The sequence below is a fragment of the Nothoprocta perdicaria genome, unplaced genomic scaffold, assembly GCF_003342845.1.
Source record: "Nothoprocta perdicaria isolate Ctin4 unplaced genomic scaffold, notPer1 scaffold_66, whole genome shotgun sequence".
NCBI lineage: Eukaryota > Metazoa > Chordata > Aves > Tinamiformes > Tinamidae > Nothoprocta > Nothoprocta perdicaria.
In genome coordinates, this window is record NW_020455932.1 from 422,505 (window position 1) to 438,862 (window position 16,358).

The window sequence follows — 16,358 nt, forward strand, 5'->3', positions numbered from 1 at the left end:
CACGTGTGTGCGCTTCTCTGGTTTCTGACCTCTGCCTCCGGCCACAGGCCGCCCCAGCGGCACCCGTGCCCTCGATCAGTGGTAGGTAACATCTCCCAAAGAACCCTCGGGAGCTTTCTGCAGGATGTAAATACCCCTTAAATACCCCTTCCCACAAATGGGCAAGCTGCAAGTACTGAATTACAACATACCATCTACTTCCAGGAGAGAGCAAAAAAGACCAAAAAAAGAAAAAAAACCACAGCATGTAAGGAGTCTTACCAAAAGTATTTTATTTCGTAGTCCATCTTTACAAAATAATATGAATACTCAACTTACAAATGTTAAATATAAACAAGGAATAGCAAGGAAAATGAACGATCGTGCAGCGACAGGTGTGTTAGAAGTTCACATGGCTTCTGATGTCATTGATCTGTTTTACCATTTCCCTTATGTGTTCTCCCCTGGAAGGAAAATAAATTTAAGTCAAAGACTGAAAGTCATTTTTGTTTGAGACCAGTGAGGAAGGAAAACACCTTCTGTATCTTTGAAGCAGAGATTGGGAACCTTACAAGATATTTCCTTAGCGATGGGCTGGATACAAACTGCTGAAGCAGTCTGCAAGAGGAGGAGACTCAAAGCAGATTTACTTTAATAGCAACTTTAGGGTGGGCGCTGCCGCTCTCCCATGTTGGCTTCAAGACAAGGCCTGGCAGCTCCAGCTGGCACATGAGTCAGATTCCTCATGCAGCATAAGGGTTAAATTACACTATTAAATTACACTAAATCTGAAAAGGATTGCAGGGCTTTAGCTAGACAAAACAAAGGCATGGTACATACTGTCCCAGGTGAATGAGGTGGCATAAAATTGTGCAAGGAATTGCCTGAGGCCTCCCTTTAAATTCCTTATCACTCATTAAAAGATATATTTAAATCCCAAAGCAGTGTTTCAGGAAAAAAAACAGCTTGATTAAAAATTTCTTACCCTAATTTAGGAAATAGAGGCACTTTAATGAACTTTGTGTGTGTGACTGTAGCACTTCATTTATATTCCTTCCTCCTGTTGATGTGCTGAGAATTGATATTCTTCAGCATTTGGTATTCATTAATGTTTGACTAGAAACCACCTAACTCTGCACTGGCAGACTGACTATATCACTTAAGAATAGCATTGACTTAGTTTTGTGACTGAAAGTTGAGAAAAAAAAAAGTCATTAGGGAGCAAGATCAGCTGTACTAAGGGGAGATGTAGCCTTTCCCTATGAACTGAGGGGTCTTGTTTCTGTTCTTATTCTGTATTTCAGATGTTAACAAGAGCTCTGGTTTCTCAACTTTACCTGCAGCCTTTTTTGGAAAGAAGGAAAGAAAATCTTACATTCTGTTTGGAATTTACTTAAATTAGTGGGCTTTAGCACCTAAGTCTATAGAAGTATCCAAGCTTTAACTTACTCTTCTTTCAGAACCGTTTGGATGCACTTGCTCTGATAGGCACTGAGGGTGATGCTGGGTTTTCGTGGACTGGTCCCCTTCTCCATCTTTTTCTGCTGGTATTCCTTCTTCATTTTAACCTAGAAATGGAGACCCTGGTCAGGATGGCACTGCCTGCCTAGGTGAAAATGTTTTATGGCTACAAACTGATGCATCTTATTGTGATAAATATGAATAGATATCAGGTGATTACTATCCCATTGCTCACAGTACCAGGGTGCCATTGAGCAGGAAGCCAACAAAACTTTAGGAGTGGACTTAGAGCTTGAATCCCTCTCTTCTAGGATTAAAAAAAAAAAAAAAAAAAAAAAAGAAAAAGAGTAGAAAATGTGCTACATGTAAAACAAAGCTAAAATGTAATTCCTATTTAATTCTGCCTCCCCCAGAGAGATGAAAAACTGCTAGAAATTTTGTAGGATTTACACACTTGCAGTGGGTTATATCTAGAATACTAACAAGATTCAGATGTCACGTTAATGGGCTGTTAATGTAGCAAAAGCACCAAGTTACTACAGAGAGAAGGACAGGATTCTGCTAACTCAGTATGAGCATTAGAGTCAAGCAAATGGTGTCAATAATCTGCCATTCCAAGACTTTGTTAGCTCACCTGTCGGATAGCATTGCCCAAGTGCTGCAGCTGGTCGTGGATTGTTTGCAGTTCTTTCTTCATATCTTTTTCACTGTCTGATAGAACTGGAAGCTGAGAGTGGAAGCTACGAAGCACCTTCTTCATCCTTCAGGTACAAAGCAAGAAACGTTGCTGCATTAACACTACGGGGTAGTTGTTATGCCAGGGCCCCTAGAGTGCCTGTGAAGCATCTTTTTGGCACTGTCCTGAGCCAGCCTCATGCAGCATTTCTAAGTAACAAGCTGACTAGTACTGAGAAATCACTACTAGGCTCTTAACGAAGACAAGTTCAGAGTTTTGCCTTCTAACTAATGTGGCACCTCCTGCTTTCTCTGTTCTTGTTGCAGCAAGTGACCTGGCGTGAAACAGGGCTCTTTGCACTCACCTGTTCATAATATCTTCTTGTTTCTCTTTGGCTTCTTCGTACTTGTCAGCCAAGCGCTCGGCCATTTCCCGCAAACTTTTCCTTTGGGCAAGTGAGAAATGGTTATTTACTTCAGATTTACATACTACATGGAAACAGAATCGGATCCTAAAGAGGCAGGAACAGAGACTAAACCTACACACTTAATTCGAGCTGGTAACATTCACTTGGTGGACAGACTATCTCTCCATAAAGTTGCATAGTTTCTGATATCTGGCTTCGTAAAACAGACAGAAATTACACCCACCTTTCCTCTCGACAGTAATTGAGATCTTCCAGTTGCTTCTTTTTCTGCCCCCAAAGCAGCTTCACTCTTAAATGAATAAAATAAAATTATATGTAACAATCCAATTGAATCGGACTTAAATCGGAAGGCTATACAGAAAGAATCAGAGAAGGTTATTAACATTCAGCCACAGCAGAAATATTTTATGTGCTGTTTTTGCTTTTTTCTTTCCTCTCATCAACTACACGATGTTATACTAGCCTTCCCCCAGCCCTTCCCATTTTCTTACAATTCTGTTTTCAACTTTAGGACTCCCTTGGTATTACAGATTTTTTACTTATTTGTAACAATTATTCCAGTAGAAGAGGTTTAATGCTGAGTACTTGGTGACTGTTTCATAGCAACGTTGTACAGTACTTACAATTTCTTTTGTCTTACCTCTGCTGAATTTCTTCTTTTGCCAGATCCTGTTTCAGTATATATTCTTCTCTGAACACTTGGGTGGCTCTGCTAAGAAGCTGCAGACATTCTTCAGGGGGAGGAGCAGCATCTTTATCTGCAGACCTTCATACATGAAACAGATTTTTTGCAATTCTACTTGTTCCATGTTCTTTCAAAAGGATATTCGATACATTTCCACTATGTATGATAAGGACTTGAGATCAGAGGTGGAAAAGAGGGTCTATGAGACCATCTTCCTATTGAGGACATCCCAAGTTAAGAAGATATTTAAAACCCGGTAGGATGAAGCCTGGAAAAGCTGAATCTAATCTGCTGTTTGATCAGAAACTGATGAACACACAGTCCTCCTAGACCTCTCCCCCGCTTCAGCTGTTCTAGGACAAGGTTTCCACTTACCTGAGCACCAAGGGATTGGCGGAGCTGCGCTGCAGGATGCTGCGGATGTGCTTCTCAAAGGAGTGCTGCGACTCGGCCAGGATCCGCAGCGGGGAAACGGCCACGCTGTCGTCCTCCCTCGTGCACAGCAGAGGCGGGGACGCGGGGTGGACTGTACTTCTGCCAAAGCACAGCAAACCCTAGAGAACTTGCATAATGTCTAAGCCAAAACACCCTTTAAACAACAGTTAAGGAACTCGGCCACTGTGGAATTAATGCATTATAGCAGTAAGTCAGAAGCCTCCCAAGAATTAGTTCAATGATGCCCTAAAGCCAGAGTCTTTAGTATAAAGATTAATATATATATATATTATATATATATATATAATGTATATATTCTTCCCTCCTCCAAACCACCTTATCTGTATTAAATAACTAGTATGAGACTAATTCAGAGCTCAGGGAGGGAATGTTCAGTAGAAAAAAAGGACTGTGCCTTATGAGAGGTATAGAAGTGCGAGGGAAAGGACCAAAAATAAATAAATAAAATCCTGAAATCCATTTTGATAGACAGTCACCCCTGCATAGGTCAGTTAAAACCATGGATTTCAATCCAATTAAGAACCACGTACAAGAGCGGTCTTGTAATACACTCATAGGTGTTTGTGATGCAGATCATTGTGGGCCCCAAGATGTCAGAGACAATCCAAAACCCTCTGATGGGAGCAGGCTGCCTGTGGGAAGAAAACACATGAATTACTGACTCAAAAAGGAACACGGCAATAATGTTCGGATGCATAAGAAAGCCAAATCAAGCCCCTGAGTTGCACTGGGGTACTGAAAACAATTTCTGCTACTTCAGTGATATTTTCAGACAGTAAATGAGGAATTTACCTTGCAACACTGACTGTGTAACAAATCCTGACACACATATTGATTATTTGAATTTTGTTACACTTGGTTATTATTTTCCATAGAGAAAATGCAGCAGAAGGGGGTATATCAAATACTTTGCACAGGAACTCAGAGATTTGAAAGGGAAAGTGTTTGTTTTTATTACCTGCACGGCAATGGTTTTGTACAAAGAATATGTTCAACAAAGCACTTCTGTTCTGCTCCCAACTCTTGTAAACTGTCTTTGTCTTCTTCATCTACAAAACAGTCAGATTTGTCAGAATGCATTAGCTCCCCTTTGCAAGTCAAAACATACATGTTCTAGGAATTAACCACATATAATTATAATTAATTATTCACCAACTTGTTAATACCAAAATACAGCAGTCCTGATGGTAACCACTTCCCTCTGCAAGCGATGGAGTCTTGGCACTCACCTGACCCAAGGAATTTGTGAAGTTTATTGATCCACGTCAACCCAACGCTATGGACACCAGCTTCGTGTGTGCAGTGGTATCTAGAGGGGCATTTAGGATCTGAAATTTAAATAGCAGATGTATTAAGAAAAGCCACCAAACTCAGAAAACGAAACATCATCCCACAAACCCAAATTGGCAAATGTGTCAAATGTGTCAAATTCTGCCACTCGAGATTAACGTTACAAGTATTAAACAATCTAAAAACCCATCTAGGTGAAATACACACATTATTACAGAAGATTTAAGCCAATTTCTCTTTTGAAGGAGGATGAAACGCTACTCTTATTCCTTTTAGCAGAAGAATTGTATTTTTTTTTTTAAAAAAAGGGGAACAACAGAAGGAGTGGAGCCATGAGGCACCGCATGCACACACCTACTGCGGGAGCAAGTCTCAGCAACCTCTAGCTTGGCTTGTGACAATTCCCCTTTTATTCCTCAGATTTTCCCTAGCTTTAGTGAAGACATCAGCCAAATGCTTATGCTAATACCACTGCCTGAGGCCAGTGATAATCTGTGAACAATCTGATCCTGAATTAAATAAAGGAGTTAAAAGGCAACGGCCATGTGGCTGAATGAGAACCCTACCTCGATGTAGTTTGATTGGGCAAGAGAAGTCAGACTCCAAAGGCTCTTCCTCATCCCCCGATGCCAGCTTCAGTGCAAGCTCCAGCTCGACACATTCAAACACATACAGCAAAGGAATAAGATCAGATCGTGGGTCCCAAGATTTTTCTGACTGTAAAGGACATTGGAACTCTTTAGTGAGACATCCTTTAAATAGAAATGCCAGCAAAAATAACCTCAAGGAAAAGAGTTACTTAATATAGGCAAGGGCTGCCCAAGCATATATTACTAAAGAGCATGTGTATAGTAGTGTACAGAAAGAACGTGACAAGCTACCTGTTCATCATCCTCTTCTCCATCCAGCACCACGCAGTGATAAAGCATTCCCGATTCAGTGGCAATCACCAAGATGTTTGGAATACAAGGTAGGCAAAGGACAGCACAAGCATCGTAGCCGTAATTATCTTCCGCAGCAGGATGCATGGGCAAAGGGCCCAGCAGCTTGCTGAGATTTCCAGCACTGAAATAAAGAAGATGTGGTCAGAGCTCTCCAGAGCTGCCTACAACAGTTGGCTGGAGAATTACTTAGAAAATAAGGATGATTAAAAACAAGCAAAAACAAAAGCAACAGGTTAGAGCTCTATTAAATTTCGGCACTCTTCACCTCTGGATCAAAAAAGGAAGCAATACTATTCCTGGATGTCTGTCTATCAACACTGCCATGAAGGCAGATGGAACAGTTTGCAATCGGATCGAAACGAGTCCAGCATCCATTCCAAAATCCAAGCCAGGCTGACGGATGCCTCTGAAACCCAAGTATTCACAGAGCCCGGACATGAAACATGAGGATGTGTGAGGCCTACCTCTGTTCGAGGCTGATATACGTGAGGAACGTCTCCCCGTTTTCATATAAGATGTACAGAGGATAGGCCAACACCTCTTCGCTCCCTCGCTGCCCAACTACGTTCTTCGGGACGGGCACCAGGGGCCCGAAGTCAAAGGCCACCGCGGTTTCTCCGAGCGAAGCCGTATAGGCTCTCCTGGGACACGTCAGAACAGAAACAGAAGTCAGAAATGGCTCTGAGGATTTATCTAGGTCCATCAGCATGTGCTCTCAGACAAATTACAGCTCAAGAGCTGTCATTCAGTTCTTTGCCATCCTATTTGCAGTGCCAAAGGCCTACAGGTACCATCCTTCTTAATCTGCCCCATTTCTGAAATACCCTCCCCAGCCAGTCCAGCTTCAGAGGACGCAAGGGGACCTACTGGTATTTGCTGGGTAATATTGGTCTTGGTCTGTGGCTTCACTAGCACAGCCCCCTGTAATTCTCCTTTTTAAGGAGAACAAGGACACTTGTTTTCATCATTCTTCTCAAAAAGCCCTATTTATCTGTTGTTAAGGATGATGTACATTTTTAAATGTTAGCAAGCAGAGGACTACACAGTTTGTTCCTCTTCCCTTTTTTGTCTTTTCTCTAAGGAAGGTGGAGTAAAAAAAAAGGTGCAGCTAAAGTGCAGGAGTGAAGGAAAAAATAAACAAGTCATGAGAAGATTTTCTCATTCATCAAAAGCATATTTGATACCATTCTATCAAAACCATATCAAGAAGCCACACAAACCCTTTATTTATTATTAAAGTCTCCTCTTCAGCATCGGAAAGAGCAATCACTTTGATCGGTGTCTGAGGCACCTTCAGACTGTAAATCCTAGAAAAAAGAAACAGGAACAATGTTCATTCAACAGTCAGCGTTGCACATATCACTGCTGATGCAGAAAGATTAGTAATTAATAGCCTAAGATTTCTTACACACATTTTTTTTTCTTTTGGTAAAACCAGTAAGAATGGCAACGCACAAATCGCTCGCGAAAGAGCAGACTGCCTACTACAAAACAAAATGCTGATGATCCACTATAAACAGATTTACCTTATAGTGTTATCTGAAGTCAACAGCACGATATGGGGCTCTAACGTCTCACAGGGATACCAGGCAGCATGTTTTAACGTCAGGGACGTCGAGCTCGTGAAGAACCTCTCCGCAATGGGAACAGTGCTGTGATACAGAGCAGAAGCATGCAGTGCTACCACAACAACAACAGCCACCACCCTCCCAGCCCCGAAACAAAACCAGAACGGGTTACGACCGCCTCCAGAGGGAGGCAGGGGCAAGAAGAGGGGGAAATGCAATTAAAAGGCTTTTGTGACTGCCTGATAAAGCCAATGCCCTCGGTATCCCGGCAGGAGGGCAGGACAGGGCCCAGGCACCTGCAGTTCACGGTAGATTTCCCGCCTTCGAACTCCGAGTTCTTTCCCCAGCGCTTGGGCAGCTCCAGCACCATGAGCCCCTTGGTGCCGATGAGGGCCACATGGTGCTGCGTGGGGCTCAGCAGCGTCTGGTAGACCTCGAACAGGGGCGGGTTTATGCAGAGAAGAGTCTGAAAATCAGGTTTGCAGTTAGAGACCGCGGAATCGCTCACGGGAGCACCGTGCTCAGGGTGGCTATTGCGACTGGTCTGCACAGCGGGCTGGCACCCAGGCGGGCCCCATGGAGCAGTCCGCTCGTCCTGCCGGGAGCCAACGCTCACCCACATCCCGGGATCCCCGGCCCCCGGTCCCGGTGTGTCCCAGGAACCGCCACCCCCAGTCTGGCCCCAGTTCAGCCCCCGGTATCACTTGGATAATGATCCATTCCTCGTCCCGGTACCGACCCCCATCCCCATTCCTGGCGTCTCCCGGTACCAATTCCCGCCGTTCCCGGGAACGTTCCGCCCCCACCCCGCACCTCCTCCCCGCGCGGTAACGGTCCCCAGCGCCGCTAACGGCCGCTCCCAGCCGCGGCCCTGCCCGTTACGGTCCCCTTCGCCCCCTGCCCCGCCGGTCCGCGGCCCCTCCGCGCGCCCACCTGGTAGCGGCCCAGCGCGGCGGGCTCGGCGCCGCCGAGGCGGCGGAGGCCGACGGTGAGGAGCGCGCAGCTCTCGCCGTCCCACAGGAGGAGGTCTCCATCGAGGCCGAAGAGCAGGTTGCGGATGAGCGGCGGGCGCGGGGCGGCGGCGGCGCCGCGCTCGCGGAGGCGGCAGAACAGCGCGTGCTGCGGCAGCGCCGCGCGCCACTGCTCCGCCGGGCCCGCCTCGGCCGCCATCGCGCCGGGACTACAGCTCCCGGCGTGCCCCGCGCCGCCACCGGGACTACAGCTCCCGGCGTGCCCCGCGCTCCCGGCGTGCCCCGCGGCGCGGTGAGGCGGCGGCCGCGCGGCCATGGAGGCGCCGCCGCTGCGGCGGCACCGCGCCCGGTACAAGGGGCCGGCGACGCCGCCCTGGAAGGAGACCTACCGGCGGGTGAGCGGGGGCTGGGCCGGGGCGCCGTTACCGGGCAGCGTTCACCGCCGTTACAAGCGTTGTTTCACCCCGCAGCGCTGCGTGGAGAGGCTGCGCCGCAGCCGCGCCAAGCTGCTCGAGCGGTACCGGCAGGCGGGCCGGGCCGGCGCCGCGCTGCTCGTGCCCGAGGTGATGGAGCTGGAGTGGCAGCCGCTGGCGCAGGTCAGTGCGGGGCTGGCGGCCGCCACGGCGCCTCTCGCGGCTGCGGCCTCGCGGGTGGCGGGGCCGGGTGAAACCGCGGCGGGAGCCGCAGCCCTGGGGCCCCCGAGCTGCCTTGGTGCTGCCGCCAGCGCGGCGGTTTCCACAGCTCTGGTGTCGCTGGCTGCGCTCCCCGCCACGGCTGGCAGCAAAGCCTTTCAACAGGCAAGTTCTCAGTCGGCCACAACCCCATCCCCACTACCTTTCTGTGTCTTTTTGTATTGTTTACATTGCCCTCTGCATGCGTGTTTCTGCAAATAAGGAGACTTGACAGGTAAAGAATAAGCTACGGATTTATGTTATGTTAACAGCTCAGGCAGGTGCTGGAAAATTAGTGAGAATGTAGCCAGAGAGGGAGAATTACTGACTAATGCACCTTTCAGATGGTAGAGGATCCCGATGAACTAGCAGTACTGGAAGAAATCCAGCACGAACTGGTCTTGCAAGGTAATCTCTCAAAATGCTTTTTCAGATTCTGGCTTTCTAGTAATCCAAGCAAGGGGAGACCAAGCCGTTCAGTTCCTCCAGATTGTGGGAGTTTCAGAACAGCCTCCTTGAATGTGTCTGCAGTGTCTGGTGCACGGAGACCCTTTGCGGCACTTTGAGTAGCACTGTAGAGTCTGTGAGAAGCTAACAGAGTTAGGAGACAACACGGTGATGTTGGGGAACTGCAGCAGCCTCTATAAATAAGCTCGTAATGTTTCTGGCTTGTTGGTGTTGAAGGTGTTAACATTTGTGGAGGTGAGAGCAGCTAAAGCTTGAGCTGTAGGGGAGATTGGATTAACAGGAACCATTTCTTCAAGCGTAAAAATCTGAGCCAAAGAAAGTTCAAGAATTAAGGGCTGCCCCAAACTTTGTCCACTGAGCAACTTCTTGCATGTTTCTGTAGTACCTGATTTCCTAACAGATGCCCAAGGGTATCTTGTTCTTTTATTGTTGCAGAACAGTCAGTCATAGAAGAGTATGAGCGAAGTCTTCAGTTTGATGAAGAATGTCTCAATGCCATGCTTGATGGCTTGGAGGCCAGTGACAAGATCATCTGTCCTGTGTGTAGAAAGTAAGAAAGCCCTTGGTGCTGGAACGAGGTGCTTGACAAAAGGTTCTCAAAAGCAAAGTTTCTTCACTGCTTCTTGCAGGTTTGAACAGCACTGAGTCCATGGTGCTCTAGGTAACGTTCATTAAGAGAACAGTGGCTTCTTTCCCATTGTTCTGCCCAAGATCATTTGGGTCTTTTCCCTGCTATGCAAGTGCAGCTGCCTCTGTCTTGAGCGTTACAACAAGATTACAGGCACCAACAAAAGCAACAGCCAAAGACAGGCCCCTGTTTGTGGGTATTGCTATGAAATAGAAAAGTGAGCTCCAAAATCTAACAACTTTTGCCAAGATCTACCTGAGCTCCTGCGTTGTCGTGAAGATGTTGACCTTCTCCTGTCTTCCTAGGAATAACCTGACTGTGAGGAATCACCTGGTGTTGTGCCAGTGTGGATTATATATCACTACTCAGGTAAGCTACATTGTGCTGCAAGGTCAGCACTGTCCTGAATAGGAGACAGCTTTGAGCTATGGCGTAACTTAGGCCTAAGACTTCTTTTGTAATGCAATTTATCTCAGGATATGACAGAAGAGAAGCTCCGGTCCCTTCTAGAAAACACTATAACAGAGCACAGTTACAGGTGCTTTCACAATCCAGAGTTTACTGTTACCAGTGGAATGGAAGAAGAAACCAGTCTTCTCATGAGCTGTTCGGTGAGTCTAATGGCCAGGTTTCTGGAAAGGGTCTCACGTGGAAGGACTTCTTGACTACACCAGCTGCCCGCTGACCTCAGTGCTGTGGGTTGCTGTTTCTCTCAAGCTTTTCTTGACTGCCTGTGCCCATAAACAGTAATTCCACTGCTCCTCCTTTTATCTTAACTGCTAGATTATGGAATTTTGAGGACCTGTCAAACTTATTTTTCTTAAACCTTAGTAAGCATCCTTTTAAGTCTTGTGTAGACCATCTGTGTGGAGTAGCTTTTCTTGAAGAAAAGCTGTGAAGTTTCAGTTCAGGCCTCAAGACTCAACCCTCTTGGAGAAACCACCTCGTGTGGTTTCCTTTGCTCAGACTGAAGCTAGCAGGGAGATTTTTTTGCTTGAGTAAAGCTGCTCTCTCTTTATCTGCACCTATTTGGTGGCTACAGTTCTAGAAAGAGAACATTTCACTTCTGAATATTAGTATAGCTTTATAAATGAATATGGCTTGTTTAACTCACCTTACTTCTTGTGAAGGTCTGTGACTCCTGGACGATTCTCCTGTAACATGATTTGGCTGCTGTTTTTATCACTGGAAGAACTTCTTGAGCTAGAGCTGCTATTATGTATACTATTGTAATTGCTGTGTCAAAAGCATATTTGACAAGGCAGTAGTATTGCCTTAATTGCACTTTTAATGACGCAGTATTTTGAAATAAATACACTTAGTTAATTTCAGCCTCCAGGTCTCTTTAGTAACCAGTCCGTCGGTGCTTTCTCAGTTCACATTACTTTTCATGCATGTGTTCACTGACAGCATTTCTGCCTTGCTTTATCCTTCCCCTCTCTTGTAGAAAACGGGTGACTCCTTTTAACATTAACCACAGTTGTGCACTTCACCTAGGCCAAAAGCAAATTCCCTGGAAGAACTTATGAAAAGATACGGTTATTTTGCATTTAATATCTGTCAGAAGTGACTTCTTTCTCGTGCATGCACCTGCTTTTAGCACATATTATTCCTCACCCCTGTCACACTTCCTGTTTGCTTGGTGTGTGACATCCTCTGCTTTGAGGCACGGTTGTAATCAACTGGGAAACATCAATATTCCTGTAATATACCTGGGTTAACAACACATAGATGTGCAGAGGGACAGCAAGGAGGAACATGAGCTGGATGATTTTCCTGGGAGACAAAGCTGACTCAAACCTCTCTAGGGGAGGCTGCCTATGGGATGGGGAGAGCAGGTGCTTGGGTTTGAATTCTTGCCCTCCAAGCTGCAGCAGGATGGACAAACCCTGCTCCTCCCCTTTTCAGCTTGGTCAGCGCAGCTACTTCCTCTGCACACAGTCCCAAGAACTGTATTTCTCCTTCAGTAATAGAAACCAAAAATAAAGTAGCTTAATGCCCAACCTCAAAAACATGTACTTCCTTCAGCACCCTGTACAACACCAAACCTGATCCTTGCAGCGTTCTACAATAAAAAGACAAAATTATTGCAGAAGTGCACGACATAAGTGCCATTTAAAGATGCAGTCTCATCTCAGTATTTTTCAAAGATGCACTCAAGCCAAAGGAGGAAGCAGAGCTTTAAAGTAGAGCCAGCTGGCACAGAGTTCCTAACCAGGGCGGGAGCATGTTCTGGGTTTCTTGTGCCCTGAGGCAACAACTGGAGACACCAGATCATATAGAAATCCACAGCTGCTGCCTCGCAGCAATGTCTTGGACAGGAGCATACACAAACCTTGAATTAAGACTGGTGAAACTGAAGTGTTCCAGGCTCCTTGGGCTATTTTCTATAGCAGCTGTGTTAATACTGCTTTAAGATGTTAGGGCAGCGTGTCCCTATTTAAAACAGCTCCTCAAAGCCTCCGTTTCAGAGGCTTTCAACTGCCTGACACACACAAAAGCAGCAAAGACTTCAGTCTTACCCTGTGGCCTGCCACAAAACCAACCTGGCGTATCTGGAATGAAAGAACCACAGCCAGAGTCCTTCTTCCTACAGACAGGCAGCTCTGGGCACCTAAAGGTGCTGGAACAGTTCTGCCCTGCCCAAGCACACTGTTCCTGAACCATCTCCTCTGGCAGCTGTAGTAACCACCAACACTGGCGAAGACATAGGGAAACCCCTGAAATCCTTTTATGGCAGCATTCTTGGTGTGCACTGGTAGAGCAAGGAGAAAAAGCACCTGCTTGCAATGGGATGTTGAACAGATTTTTATTCTTCACATTCATTCATAATTGTACAAAAACACTCAAGTGGGATGAGGCAATTCCAGACAACGTTACAGAACTTGATCTGGGCTGCGACATAAATAAAAATTCCCCTAAATATTTGAGAATCCTCATTTTCCCACAATTCTCATCCCTAAATTCGAAGTTACTCTCATCTGTTGTGAAGATATTCTGGGGTATTGCTGGCTGGACCACTGCTGTGGAATACCCACATTTGAAGATTAGTTTCCTAGCCTTATCTATTGACATTTGACAAAGCTTTTAAGGTCTTCAAGGAATTTAATGTACTCCTGGTGCTCCAGTGCAGTGCTGAGCTCAATCAACTCATCAGCAAATGTGTTGTCTATGCCTCGATCAGCCAGGAAATCCATTAAGTGATCGTACAGGGCCTGCAAGGAACAAACAGGAGACTTATAGACTGGAACATGCCTAGTAGGGGTTGATTTTAAAATGCCCCAAGCGGTGGGCTTTTCTTCCTTAGGAGGACCAGTCTTTCTTCTTGTCTGGCACTGGGGACTTAAGTACAGATTCTTGAACAGAGTCCAGATTTGTTTCTTCTAATTTTATGTCACCACTAAGAAGATCTATCTGGAAAGCTTAACAAAAATTAAACTACATGTTATGTTGAAGATAAACTGATACTTGAGCACGTGTCAAAGCATCCCTAAAATGCACTGCAGCTAGGAGAAAGCTTCACAAGCTTCTAAAGCCTGAAATAGAAATGGTTTCAATACAGAGGCCTCTCACTGCTACTAACACAACCAACACTGCACAACTGGGACCACGTAACAACTCCCAGTCTGTGAGAGGATGAACCTGAGGCACAAAGAAGCACTGCCACACGGCAAGCATGGGGAGATCCCAGTCTCGGGCATCTGGAACAGGAATCATACTGGATTCAGGAGCAGAGGGTAGTCCAGAGGAGCTCAGGTGCCCTCTGCAGTCTAAGGCCTTGTTAGATTTAGCAGCACTTACCCAGTCAAGGGAATCTGTATTGAGGGTGTAGTTGGTTTCTTTCCAGTCCGATTCTCCCGTGGGCTGAAAGCTGACCTCTCGAATCGTGAAAATATCACTTTCGTCCTCTCCCTCCTGTCCAACCTGAAACGGAAACAGAGGCAAGACAAAGCTTAGCCCCACTACAGGGCACCTTTAGCCACTTCACCCTGAAGTGAGGAACACAACAGTGCAGGCAAAAGCCCAGTTAAAGCCATTTGTCTCTTGCAACGCATGACAATAAGCATGCACATGAACCCGAACCCAAGACAGCCCAAAAGAGGTCTTGAAGTAACCTGCTGTGTCCATGACCCGATATTTAGAAAGCTGTAAAAATTTCTTCTTCTGCACTATTCTAAAACTGCCTGTTCTCAGACATCTGTGTAACCTCTGTCAATACAGAGTGTCTGCATGAACGATCTGGTAAGATTTGCAAAATAATCCACAAAAACGTCACCCTGAAGCAAAGTTCTCAATTTGATTCCCTGACGCTTTTTTTCTACTCCCTACTGCTCTTTGACCTTTGTGAAACCCCAGCACCAGTGAGGCTTGCAAGTTATTTATAGGTTGTGTTAAATGTATCTTGTCTGGGCCATTCTTTTTTACCTGTCTCAGTTTGCCAAGCAGTTAAGGAACCCAGACCTTGTTTCTGTAATTCAGCAAGACAGCTTACGAGCAGCTGATCCATAAAGTACGGTCAAGACTGGAGGAATGCAAGGAAACATCTCCCAGAGATTATTCTTGTAAGCTCTTAGAGCTTTTTTTTAATTATTTTTGAAAAAGAGAGATAAGAGGAGAATACAGATCCTGCAGATTAAGAAAACCAGCAGGCTGTAACAAACAGATTAAAAAAATGGCACAGCTGCACTACAGTGGAGCAGGAGATGTGCAGCAAGCCCCAGGCCAGAGTAAGCTACAGTTCAGTACTCACCTCATCCTCAGGATAATGGCAGTCAAGAACAAGGGTCTGTTTTGTATCGTCTTTTATTACTTCCACTACAAAGTTGGGAGTCGATGTAATATCAGGCTACGTAAAAAAATAAGAAAAAAAAAGTCTCATCAGCATTGCAGGCTCAAACAGGACTGTTCTGAACTGCAGCCTAAGTGCTGCGGGCAGAGCCCAGCAACCCAACCAGGCAGCACACAGGCTGCTCCCAGCCACTCTTCTGGAGAGCCTCTTGTCCCAGCCAGGGCGCCCTGCAGCCTCGCCCTGGGCTCCTCTGCTCTCCATCTGTCACGGGGGGAACAGCAGCTGGAGGCACCTGCGGCCACCTGAACACTCGGGGAGGCTGCAACTCCCTCCCCACCCAACAGCAGGGATCACAAATGGGCTGAGAGCAGGAATGCTCTTCATTTTAGCAGGTTCCAGGGGCAGCCGTAAAGTCCAATAACTTTAGTCCCTTTCATTTCTGCTCGGAACCCTTTCACACTCACTGCTGCAGAGAGAACAGGGTTCACAGCCAAATAACAGGCAACAGAGAGTAATCTACATCATGTAACATAATGTTCCCAAACATCAAGTGGGAGAACAAGCACAAGGGGAAAGCACTAGCTTTGCTGCGTGCCGACAGCCATAACGAAAGTGCACACAGACGTGCGCATAGGGACCAGCTTTACCTCCTGCTCATCAGGTTTCTGCTGCCCTCGCGTTTCTTCCTCCTCTTCCTCCACAGATGGCGGGATGCTGTTGTTGATGTTGAATGTAACCGTTATCCTTCAAAAGAGACATAAACAATATTATATACACAATAAAGAAAAGACTTACTGCATCTCTTACTTGAAACTTTTCTAGCGGTAGAGTGTTACAGACAGGGAATCTGAAACAAAACTCAAAGTACTTTATGCTTTCTTGTTTATTTTGTCTTTCCCTCATGGGGTATCATTCCAGTTTAGAGTTTAAGACGCACACACTCATAAAACTGACTTCCTCCAGTCGCTCTCACACGCGAGCGTGCTGTTTTATTAGACTGATCTCCTATTTTTTGGCGCGGGAAGCCCTCGCAAACCTTTGCAGAAGACAAGAAGTGCACGAAGCAGCAGGAGCGAGGCAGGCGGGGGCAGCGCGCCGGGCGGCGCCAGGCCCTGCCCGCACTTACTTCTCGCCGGCGACCTTGCGCAGCAGCTTGGCCTCGGTGCCGTGGACCTCCAGCTCCCAGCCGCCCGACATCTTGGGCAGCGATTTGTGCTTCTGGATCTTCCTCTCCTCTTTTATCTCGTCGGTCAGGAACTCGGCAAACGCTTTGTCTCCTGAGTCGGGAGTTAAAATGATAATAATTTAAAAAGGGAAGGGGTGGGGGGGGCAGGATGCCGTTGAG

At 46.4% G+C, this 16,358-nt stretch overlaps 3 protein-coding genes across 3 annotated transcripts in view; 1 reads left to right on the forward strand and 2 right to left on the reverse strand.

Annotated features, from left to right (window-relative positions):
* Positions 1–295: 295 nt before the first annotated feature.
* NUP88 (nucleoporin 88) lies at positions 296–8,656 on the reverse strand. The gene is made up of 17 exons (XM_026050214.1): positions 8,420–8,656; positions 7,783–7,952; positions 7,445–7,570; positions 7,139–7,225; positions 6,383–6,559; positions 5,856–6,039; positions 5,541–5,691; positions 4,914–5,012; positions 4,643–4,733; positions 4,215–4,316; positions 3,604–3,762; positions 3,184–3,309; positions 2,767–2,832; positions 2,481–2,561; positions 2,075–2,201; positions 1,429–1,547; positions 296–443 (listed from the first exon to the last, which is right to left on the reverse strand). The coding sequence occupies exons 1-17, from the start codon at positions 8,654–8,656 to the stop codon at positions 380–382; spliced, it is 2,166 nt and encodes a 721-aa protein (XP_025905999.1). The 3' UTR covers positions 296–379.
* Positions 8,657–8,771: 115 nt separating this feature from the next.
* Positions 8,772–11,541, forward strand: RPAIN (RPA interacting protein). The gene is made up of 7 exons (XM_026050145.1): positions 8,772–8,852; positions 8,928–9,053; positions 9,473–9,536; positions 10,032–10,146; positions 10,530–10,593; positions 10,701–10,835; positions 11,355–11,541. The coding sequence occupies exons 1-7, from the start codon at positions 8,772–8,774 to the stop codon at positions 11,382–11,384; spliced, it is 615 nt and encodes a 204-aa protein (XP_025905930.1). The 3' UTR covers positions 11,385–11,541.
* Positions 11,542–13,019: 1,478 nt separating this feature from the next.
* C1QBP (complement C1q binding protein) overlaps positions 13,020–16,358 on the reverse strand; it is a 4,316-nt gene continuing 977 nt past the window's right edge. The window contains exons 2-6 of the mRNA XM_026050146.1: positions 16,140–16,290; positions 15,661–15,757; positions 14,975–15,070; positions 14,026–14,148; positions 13,020–13,439 (exon numbers count right to left, since the gene is read on the reverse strand). Of these exons, the coding sequence (XP_025905931.1) occupies positions 13,290–13,439; positions 14,026–14,148; positions 14,975–15,070; positions 15,661–15,757; positions 16,140–16,290 (617 nt within the window). The 3' untranslated portion in view covers positions 13,020–13,289. The remainder of the gene's footprint in view (positions 13,440–14,025; positions 14,149–14,974; positions 15,071–15,660; positions 15,758–16,139; positions 16,291–16,358) is intronic.

Coding starts and splice junctions, on each gene's coding strand:
- NUP88 (XM_026050214.1), bottom strand. CDS start 8,656: ATGGCGGCCGAGGCGGGCCCGGCGGAGCAGTGGCGCGCGGCGCTGCCG. Junction 4,734..4,913: donor TCACAAATTCCTTGGGTCAG/GTGAGTGCCAAG, acceptor ACTGTTTTGTAG/ATGAAGAAGACAAAGACAGT. Junction 2,562..2,766: donor AATTACTGTCGAGAGGAAAG/GTGGGTGTAATT, acceptor ACTTGCCCAAAG/GAAAAGTTTGCGGGAAATGG.
- RPAIN (XM_026050145.1), top strand. CDS start 8,772: ATGGAGGCGCCGCCGCTGCGGCGGCACCGCGCCCGGTACAAGGGGCCG. Junction 9,537..10,031: donor GCACGAACTGGTCTTGCAAG/GTAATCTCTCAA, acceptor TTATTGTTGCAG/AACAGTCAGTCATAGAAGAG. Junction 10,836..11,354: donor GTCTTCTCATGAGCTGTTCG/GTGAGTCTAATG, acceptor CTTCTTGTGAAG/GTCTGTGACTCCTGGACGAT.